Source organism: Patiria miniata, unplaced genomic scaffold (assembly GCF_015706575.1).
Source record: "Patiria miniata isolate m_02_andy unplaced genomic scaffold, ASM1570657v1 HiC_scaffold_20, whole genome shotgun sequence".
Taxonomy (NCBI): Eukaryota; Metazoa; Echinodermata; class Asteroidea; order Valvatida; family Asterinidae; genus Patiria; species Patiria miniata.
The window spans coordinates 32,519,071-32,530,094 of NW_024037059.1; the positions used below are offsets into that span (position 1 = coordinate 32,519,071).

The 11,024-nt window shown below is 42.2% G+C and overlaps 1 protein-coding gene across 1 annotated transcript in view; it reads right to left on the reverse strand.

The window, feature by feature from the left end:
- LOC119728701 overlaps window positions 1-8,112 on the reverse strand; it is a 55,436-nt gene extending 47,324 nt beyond the window's left edge. Inside the window, exon 1 of the mRNA XM_038201034.1 lies at window positions 7,782-8,112. Coding sequence (XP_038056962.1) covers window positions 7,782-7,819 — 38 coding nt within the window. The 5' untranslated portion in view covers window positions 7,820-8,112. The remainder of the gene's footprint in view (window positions 1-7,781) is intronic.
- Between the last annotated feature and the right edge of the window lie 2,912 nt (window positions 8,113-11,024).

Genomic DNA, 11,024 nt, shown 5'->3' on the forward strand with positions numbered 1-11,024 from the left:
TCGATTTCTTTTCTGGGGGGGGGGGGCAAAAATAATTTTCATGAGAGGTTGCCTCCTAGTGTTCAATGTGATCTTGCTCACAACTTATCAAATGCTAACAAGTAAGAAATTCATTTTTTTCTTTCGGGATACCCACCCAACCCCCAACCCCCAAACCGTTTGTTATTACTGGGCATCTGAAACCCTGTGAAAAGCCAAAGGGTTTTACTCTTGATTGTTTTCGCGCGGCTTATAATACGCACAAAGGTACACGTACGCCCTGCAAGAACTGAATTATTGTCGGGCCCCAAAGGACTGGAAAGAAATTAGTGGATATCTCTGGGTTTAATACGAAAAGTGTTTTTGTCGGAAAAACCATTGCACAATTTTGATTGAAAGCTGCAAAAACACTGCCCCTTAAAAACGTGCTTGTCCAAACATGGGCAAAATTGGACAAAACGCTAAGTTGTAGGCAAAAGGACTCTTTAACAAAGCCTTAATAATTGACACAAATGATAAGGTATTTTGAAGGTTGCAGGTCCGAATCCCGCATCACTCCGTTTCTTCATTAACCGGGAAATCTACCTATCAGTTGCAAGGTTCTAATCGTCCTTTAAGTTATTCTTTTTTTGTTCAGAAGTCAAAACTCTTTAAGAAAATATTTTAATTTAAATAACAGAAAAGGAAATTTAACACCAGATCGTTGCCAGCGCTCCCGCCCCAAGTTTCAGATAAACCAAAATTCCCACATAGCCCCACCTGCGATTAGAGAAAATCAGCCTAAATCTGGAAAGTTTATCGCCCTTTGCTGGCCCGCGAAGTAAGCTAGCCAGACGGATGTATGCAATAGGTCACGGTGTCAAAGCCTAACAGCGCAGCGCATGCGCGTAATAACGGCACTTCAAAGCCTATTGCATGGACGCAGCTGATACTTGGCTTTTATTAAGAGCATGCAGTGGGACCGGATTCGTCACTCAGATGTTTACGTCACGACTGAGGGCAGAGTTAATCGGAAAAGTCCATTTTTTGGCGGGTATATGCAGCTTGGGGCAGCGCTGTTAGCCACTTTTAGACTGCTGTGACAGAAATGTTGGATCTGCTTTCTCGGAAGCTGAAAAGCAGAACAGATGATTTGTCCAAAAACGTTCGATCTGCTTTTCTGATAGCAGAAAAGCAGAAAAGTAGAAAAATGCATTTTACAAAAACGTCAGATCTGCTTTTCTACTATTTTGATAACAGAAAAGCAGATGTCCACTTTTGAACCACCGTGACAAAATGTTCAATCTGCTTTTCTGGTAGCAGAAAAGCCGCAAAGTAGAAAAATGCGTTGAAGCAATATGTTCAATCTGCTTTTCTGGTAGCAAAAAAGCAGAAAAATAGAAAAATGCATATGAACAAAACGTTCCATCTGCTTTCCTGCTATTCTGTTAGCAGAAAAGCAGATGTCCACTTTTGAACCTCCATAGCACGGGCCAATCACGCGTCGGCATGGTTGTTTGAATTGCAAACCCCGAGTTCCGTGTTATATTGTGCAGTTGAGTGGGAAAACCACACTCCAGGTTCAGTAAATCCACCAGGGAATCCCCCCATTTGCAGGCGAGTTTAGGGGTTTGCTCTTTTGAAATCACCGTTAATACTAGCCTTGGTCAATGCTCTCGTCGTTATTCGTCCCGTATGCGGTCAATCGTCGGCATATATCCTCCCGCGCTATGCACATGCATGTAAAAATACAGCGCGAACAGCGACCTCATGCGGCCACTATTTTTTTTATGCAAATCAGTTGGGGACGATCGAGAGCCTTGGTTCAATCGTCGGCAACATCTTATGTTTTTCTTTACTTTGCGCTAGATTCCAGTGCACGACCTCGTATGCGAATACAGATAATGTAGGCGGGGCTAATATGTGGAGTGTCCAATCACACCTTGGTAAATCCGGACGTCATCAAATTATTTGCAGCTATTCCGCCTTTTGCGGACGTGACAGGAACCACAGTTTTTGTGCATTGGTGCTGTGTGCAGAGACACACAAAGTGTATTTTTGATGCACTGCATGCATATAGACATATGACTGCATGCATAGCGCTAGCGAAGATATCGTTTACCGCGCTACAGCCGGATGAATAGCAACTAGCGCCTTGACCAAGGCTACGTTAATACAAAATTTAAAGTCTAATTGATGTTTTCATGGCAGGCTTAATGCTAGCTGAACTTACTTGATTGCAGAAAAAATGCTTTCTTTTGGACACTTTTTCCCGCTTCTTGCTGGCTTTCATTCAGTGAAAGAGGCCTTCGTTTTTGTGTATTTCGCGAAAATAACTACATTGCATTTAAAATATTCAATGTAGATGCTGAGGTTATACAGTCTGTTGTTTACCTACTTTGGGACAAATCTGTTGGCTTCAATACATATTTCGTGCATTTATGAGCATTTTTTTTGTATTACGGCCGTTCTCAGTGACTTGTTTTTATGAACGAGCTCATGAATATTCATTTTACAGCGCAGCCTGGAAAAACTGCCGCATGCGCATAAATCTCATGTCGCGCTGTGAGCCTCTGGAACAGCGGTGCGCTTTAGTTATTATTTTAAAAGGTAAAAATGAGAAGAAGTGAAAAACGCCAACTGAGATTCGAACTCGGATCACCCGAGAAGAAGTCAGGACTACTTCCAACCAGTCCACGAATGAGCTGCCAATCGTCGGTGATTGAAACACTGTTATTCCTTGTTATATAACTTATTCTCTAAAGCCCTGGACATCATGAATAATTCATAACGCAGAAAGAGCGCCCTCTTTTATAATGTCCGATCTCGTTTGGAAAAAAAATCGCCTGTAAATTTTTCGGGTATATCAATGCATTACAAAAATCCTACCATGTCTGTCAGAGCTGTTTCGTTTCACCAATGCTTTGCGGTCATTTCGACTCAAAATCAGACATACTGTCCACGCAAAATGTAAATTTTCTGAACAGGGCTGCATGCCAAAATGTAAATTTTTCTCATTACATGTGCACCAGTGCTCACGCACAGACGGCAGGCGTGGACCTGTGTAGATTATAAATTTATACAACAACTTTTCCAACTGAATAAGCCATTTGCGAGTAACCTATAGGCCCCCCTACCCTTTGGGATTTACATTTGAAAAACGTCTGGTACAATGACTTGCTCAGAATGCTTGGCACATTTTAACTATGAATTCTCCAGACCAAAGACACTTTTGCTAATCACATGATTCGGGGCAAGCTCTTGCATAGTTACGTAAGAGACGCTCAGCACCAATACATCGTTCACAATGGGTGAGAATGGCACAAAGACACCAGACCATGCCGGAGCTGGGGGGTGCTAGCATAAGGCTTGCCCCGAATCACGTGATATAGTAACAGTCTCTTTGGTCGGGAGAATGCTTGGTTAAAACATGCAAAGCATTGTATTAAGTCAGTGTTCCAGATTTTATTCAAGTTTAACACGCAAATGGCTTATTGAAATGCTATGGATGTACTCATAATGTACATGTATGTTCCTACAGGAACAATCAAAGATGCGACGCAACATATTATAAACGCCCCTGATAGTTAATGCACGAGGTTTAATGACATCACTTAAAACGTTTCGTATAGGATTCTTTTGCGCTTTTATTTGGACCTATTACAGTATCAAACAAAGCTGTTGCATTTTCTTTGTCCGCCTAAACAGCACGAGGACAAAAGGAATATGGAAACATAACGGACGAATTGTATATGTGACCTGATCCTACAAAAATAGTCTTAAGTACTTTTCTTCACTTATGTGATATAAAAATGGTAAATTGAGCTTTTGATTTTCATGCATGAACCGGCCTGATATTATAATAAAATGCAGTCGTGATTATGAGCAAAGGGATGTCAGTTTTTATTTATTGGCCTACATGTATTTACTGTGCGAGATCCTGTTTAGAATTAGAAGTAGTCCGAGTAACTAGGACTTTATACGAATCGCCTTTTTTAAAAAAACATATGTCCAAATGTTAAAAAGGCAATTCGTAGAGTCCTAGTTAGGCGGACTAGTTTAGAAGACTGTAACGCAACAGTAGCTCTGACGACTTATGCCTCATTTTGTTGTGTTGGGTCGCAATTATTTGCACAAGTGTGGTAATTTTGATAACGTCATTTGAACATAAAATCCCCAGGGATTCTGGGTAATTTTGATCTGTGACCTCGTTACGCAGGGTCCGTCCGGTTTGTTAGTGTGACGTCAGCTCAGTGTAACCACGCCCACTGGCCATTAAGTTGCACTGGAACCGGAAGCTAACACCGCTTGAGCGTTTATCCAATGGGCCCTAGTAATCAGTAATGCACGCGCATGTATGACGTTTTACTAACGAACCTGATACTGGCGACTGGAGCGAAGACCAATTCAGCGCGCATGAGTGGCAAAGCCACAATGTCTTTTCTAACTTGAATTTGCGTTTCTGTTGAATTATTCATATTTTTTATGCAAATAAAGTAGAGTGTTGAAAGGCTAACAAATCACAACGTGGATTTTCCCTAGTTGCGTCCATTTGTGAAAGAAGGGTGAGTAATGGAAAGTAAGAGAAAATAAGTTCAAATAAAAAAAAATTAGTTCATACGCTCAAATTATTTCTGGAAATACTTTTATAAATAAAATAAGAGAACGAAAGAACAATACGCCATCACGATCTCGTGGAGAACTCGCGGTTTTGTGTGTGCCATGGTGCCAGCATCCGGGGCGCGCGCGTCACGTGTCTTGGGTAGTAGCCACTCGCGCGCCTTCACTAAAGGCTAATGATTGGTTGGAATTTTGCTACCCGCAGCAAAAAACAAAAAATTAAGAAAAAAATAAGAAATTCCTGACAAGTTTGAAAAGTCCGGTCAATTTAAGTGAAAACCTAGAACAAATTGCAAAAGAAACCATTCTAGCGTCAAACGACTTCAAATAAATAACCAAACATGTGAAAAATTGAATTGTTTCTATTGTGGAAGGGTGTTTTATCAAGCATTTTTTTAAAGGGAATATACAACATTTGCAAACATCGAAAAATAAAACTACTAAGTTTTTATGAAATACCTTACTTGGAAGTTGGTAAATGCCAGCCTAAAGCATCCTAGAAAATTATGACACCTGGTGTCAAGTCCTTTTCAAGAAAATTGTATTTTTGTATACATTTCCAACGGTATATTATTTACTGACGACGGCATGGCATTTGGTCAATTTTTGGTTAAATATTTTGGTCAATTTTCGGGAACAGACAGACAGACGGCCCGACAGACCGCCCGACCACTGAGTGACATGTTTGGCTTAATCCACTCACCTATAGTTTTCAAATTTCAAAGCCATCTACGCAGATCCCTAGTTTAATATACTGGTTGATGGTTTGTTTGTTTGTTTGTTTCATTTCATTTTTAGAGTAACGGCCTTTTTATGACCATTTTAATATTTTGCACGATTACAAACGCCACTGAAAATGTTTGGGTGCTGTCGAAGTGCGGTTTGGGCGTTGCCAGTAATTTGTGATTGCTCGTTACTCGACTAAACTTAATTTACTCTCAAGGCAATTTATTTGGTTTTTGAGCTGGTCAAGCTTATCACAAATTTCATTGACCAAAGAATTTTGTTCAATGTTGTTGGACTTGTTCTGGTTTTGGGTGTCGTTACTTTTTTTTTTTAACATTTCGCCGAGACGAGCATCATTGGCAGAAGAGACGCTGAAGCATACTAGTCCGAGAGCCCAGTGAGGTTTAATTAGAATATCACGCACAAAAGGTTTGATGGTGGCAGCGAGTAACATACAATCGTAATTAACGGTAAATAAAGCCGTTCTTAGATTTTGCAAGATATTTTGTATTAAGAAAACTGGTTTATTTTCAAGAACTCAATATTCTACCGGTATTGTGTATGTACAGAACTATAACCTCAGACCATACGGCTGCATCAGCTTATGGGTATGGCTGGGTACTAGAATACGGAAGTTGGAGACAGAAGACAGAGGTTCTGAAGAGTTGTGTAGATGAAGACTGGCCAGAGCATATGGCTGAATCAGCTTATGGCTATGCCTCTGGTTTCCCAGGGAGAAGAAGAAGAACTCAATGAAAGTGGGAAAATGTGGACATTTTATACAGTTTCAGAGGGACCACTTGGAGTGAAAATAGGAGATGATGTCATATAAGGAAAACATAACTCATATGACATCATTTCTGAGTAAAGGTAGACTGACCATGGACTGACGCAATGGTCAGTCTGGGGGAGTACCCTTATGAGGTCACTTTCCCCTGTACAAGGGTTAAATCACAGTCTTGGTATGCTGTGGGTGTATTGCTTGGAAAAGAGTGACGTGAAGACCTTGGGTGTAATGTGGAACACCTGTTGTGAGGGTGGTATCAGGGATGTATGTTCAGGGTCAGTCTAACTTTTGGTCTTACATTAAGTTGAAATTCTGCAAACGCTGACTCATACACTATCGTTTGGTGTTGGAATGATCGTTGTGCTCAACATTCTAATTAAACACATAAAACCAATGATTATATGCTAAATATGCATTATGTGCCCATTTTCAGGCCAAATTGTATGGGTTTTGGGACTTTGGTTTTCATATTCCTCGTTTATATCAAAAATATCTATACCATTATTGGGATATATGGTTACTACTAAGAAATAGTAAGATACTTTAAGGGCATTTTTGTTGTATCTTTAGGGGGCACTTTACTGTTTGAGGGGGCACATTTATTTGTTGTATCTTGAGGGGGCACTTTACTGTTCGAGGGGGCACATTTATGGCCGCAAAAGGGGCACTTGGGAAAATCTGGGGGGCAAATGCCCCCCCCCCCAGGTTCCGCCGCCCCTGGTTTTGAAGATTGGACACCCCCACCTACTCGCTGCTACCATCAAACCTTTTGTGCGTGATTTTCTAATTAAACCTCACTGAGCTCTTGGACCATACGTCATGTTTTCAGGCTCTTTTCAAATCACAAAGGCACTAAGGCCGGCCTCCAACAATATTGCTCGCTTTCTAAACCTACAAAAGCATTGTCTGTGAAATCCAAAACTGATCTAAGCTCTAAGAGTTTTTTTTTATAGTTTGTTTTATGTTATCTGGCAAATCGGCAATTACAATAATGCAGCAGACCTGACAAACATGAACCTAACAACGGGACTTTGTTGTCACTGACCAAATCTCGTGGTTTTGCATAATATCAAGTCTGCTTATTAAAAATGAGATCAAGGTCTTCAGAATCAGAACCAAAATAGATATCTTTAAAGGGAATGTACAACATTTGCTTTTGCTGCAATTTTCAGAAATAAATGGATTTGGAGGATTAGTATGTTATAGCAAATATTGTTAAAATGACTTGTTTCCCGCTTTGAGCTTGTAGATGCAGGAAAAACCAAGAAAACCAATCCTGTTCTTGTAGTCTTAACTTGTAGCCTGACCCCACTTAAAATGAAAACGAGCAATAGAGCAATTTAGCAATTTATAGACTGTGGGGAGTTGTGAGGTCAGAGAATCAGTCTAGCAGGCTTGTACCCCTTCACAGGTGAGTAATCAATTGCAAAGAAAACGCAGAATAACTAATTATGAAACATTAGGAGCAGTTAAAAAAAAAACCAATTTGGCCGACTTGCGTTGGAAAAATACATTTTTTTTCTTGAAAATGTCAGCACAACAATCCAGTGAGGTATTTTGTGACAATTTGATCATTTCATGACATAACAATAGACGACACATGGTTAATGTCAGAAATACATTGGTGAATAAAATGACAGTAACGCTGGGGGGGGGGGTACTAAAACAACATAATTATACAAATACATACCTAAAGCTATACAACGGTATGTCACGTCGCGTCCTCATAAGCTATGTCACGTCCTCATGTCGCGTAGCTGGGTGTCGGTCCGGACCTTCCACCACCATGCACGCTACGACTGTGCGCGTGCAGCGCGGTGCGGCACGGCATGGCGGCCACATCAAGGGAGATCGACACGATAGGTTTTCAGAACGAATACGACTTTAATTCTGATACAATGTACAAGCTTCGTGGGCCTAGAGCTCGCCATGGAGGAATAGTTCTTATTCCTCCATGAGCTAGGCGAGCCCAAACAAACCGGAGGCACGTTGACAGACACATACACCGAGCACCCAGAGCCGGGTCTCGGTCCTTTTTTAGGATGGGAGTAACCATAATGGGAGTTACTGTTACAACAAAATATGTAGGGGAGGCGAGGCGAGGCGAGGCGCAGCCAACTCGCCCCCAAATAGTGAGGTACCTAATAGTGACAAAAATGCCAAGGATCGTGACACGGTGGACAAAAGCACCATTTTTTCACCAAAGCATCTCCATGGTATACCTTTTCGAAAAAAGGACGGACGCAAAAAATTGGATGATGGGAAGGGCATGTATGACGTCATTATGACGTCATCAGCTAATTATTACATGAAAAACATATAAATTGATAATATGTTCAGAACAACAAGCATCACAACAACAAATGTGGTATCAAATTAAAGGGAACAACAAGATCTTTTATTTGAGTGGTATGTCAGTGGGATGGAATGTAGTACAGGGTGGATTTTTTTTCCAAAAAGCCCTTTTTTGGTTAAAAAAAATGAAAAATTTGGTGCTCAAATCATGGATTTGGGGTAATCATTTTGGCACCTTGTTTTAACATGCAAACCGTAAGTGGTATTGTGAGTTTTGGTTCTTAAGTCAGAGAGAATGGTTCAAATACTATGCCAAGAGAGTTTTCGTAATTGATTATTGGTATCTTAAATGTTTAAACTTATTCCAAAGATAGGCGGACAAAAAAATGTCACATAAGTTACAGTCGGGTGCCCATCCCAGTGTATCTAAGTTACAGATTCATCACGTGTCTCGTTGTCGAGCTTGGAGGGGTTGGGCAATCTGCCGGGTGCATCTGCGATCACCATCATAGCACCAGGTTTGTAGATATCGTCGAAGTTGTATCCTTATAGCATAAGACGCTGCAGGTGGTGTGGTGCTCTGGCTAGGATTTTGCGCCAGATCGTAACCAATGGTTTTAATGGTCAGTGACAACAATGAAGTTGGAGCCGAATGAAGTTGCAGCAGTGCTACAGCTTCCCTCTCGATATTCGAGAATATGCTCTGGGAAGAGGATCTATAGGCTCTTTGAGGAAAATGCGATGTGTTTACCTTCCTGGGTGTTGCCCAATCCTCTTTCAGATGCATCTACTTTGAGGATGGTTTCTATACAGTGTGTGTCGGAGAATCGTAGCCAGGACTGAGTTGAGATGGAGTGTTTAAGGGTTGTAAAAGAAGCTTGATGGTCCTCTTCCCAGAGAAATGGTACATCTTTTCGAAGAAGATCGCTGAAGGGAGCAACTTTGTCTGCGCAATTTTGGGTGTGAGACATTGTTGACTATGGCTAAGGAACCAGCAGTTTCCATCAGGGCGATGAGACATTCGGCCGCTCGTAATGCTCTTCAAGGGAGACCGAATACTGCAATGTCGTCGCGTTGATTGTTCCAACGCATCAAGGCATCTAGCTTATTTTGCCATCAATATTTTTGGGGACTATTATCTTGGCTTACTGATAAGCCGATGAATGGGCGACAAAAGCTGTTAACAACCAAATTGTATGTTGTCAGTTTTTCAGACTGCCCTAGATGAGCAGACCAATACCCTGCTTTTGACGTCTAGCTTGGAGGAGAACCTTTCCAGTGCAATGCTGGCTTGAGCTCCTCAAGAGTGGGGATCTTTAGAAAATATTATGTGTTTAGCTGCTATTATGTGACTCAGCCTTTCTCAGTCTTTTTCAGCTCGGCCTGCGGTTTCGGTTTGATATGAAAGCTGCACCTATTGTGGCGGATTTATGTGGGACTGAGTATCTGGCTTGAGGTGTAGGAGAGCGCGTATCTAAGTCGTCAAAAGTATCAAACTGCGTTGGGAGCCTGTCCTTCAGGTCTTGTATGTCTCTCACCGGAGTGGTAGTGGTCAGCGCTTTGGTTCCTGTGGGGGCCTGAGGCTTTGGGGGCAGTGTGCCAGTGTAGATTTTGACCAAGTGTAGGGTGCGGCTCGTAGGGTACGTGCGGCTCGTATAGTAGGGAGCCCATTGATAGCTGGTCCTGGCACATTGACCACTTGGAACTTCTCACGTTGCCAGTCATTCTGCTGGTATACCCATAAGGTGTATCGAACCATGGCAGATGATTCCGGAAACGTTATATGCCTTCATTTGGGAGAGTTGGTTTCTCCACTTGTCTCCGTATTTTTGACACATCAACGAACTGGTAAGGTATTTGCACTCGAGTTTGTGTTAACCTCGTTGCAGACATGTTGCTAGAGATGATCCGGACAGATCACATCCAGTGTTCGGCGGTGCTCAACTTTTGTGCACATCATATGTCCGATGCTGATAAAGTAATGGAATTGAATGTTTTGATGACTTGGAGACATCTAATCTTCTGCAGTAGCCTGAAGAGGCCTTTTCTACTGACGAAGGTCAAAGGGCTTCATCGGCTAGGTCGGCGGTCAGTACATCGGTAGTCGCTGCTCTCGGCACTTCTCCTGGAGCTGCCGTTAGTCGAAGACAATGGAGAAGATAATGTCGATCTTTAATCTTTCAGCTCTGAAACCGCACTGCCTCCCAGGGTTTGTGCGCTCAGCTAGCAGCTGCGATCTGTTCAGCACTACAAGGGCGAAGGCCTTCTTAACGATACCGAGAAGGGAAATTCCTCGTGTTGCACAGATCTGGGATTGACGTCCTGGCAATGTTTGAAGTATGGGCGTCTTTTTTTGCTTTGAGCGGTGGATCTGTTTATTTGGGAGTGGTCTGTATTACAGTCAGCGCTGCGTGTGATGAGAACGCAGTTTCGTGAGGGTCTTCCTGTGATGACGAGATGAAGCTGAAGCCAGTGACGGGATCTGAGGTGCCTCTGCAGCCTCTGCCCATTCTCAGTTAGCTTGGTAACGCCAACGTGAGCGATGCAGCTGGGCCAGGAGTTGTGGTCAGATCCCACTCGGGCGTTGAATTCGCCAAGGAGGTACAGTTGTTCTACGACAGGGATACCTCTGATGGTG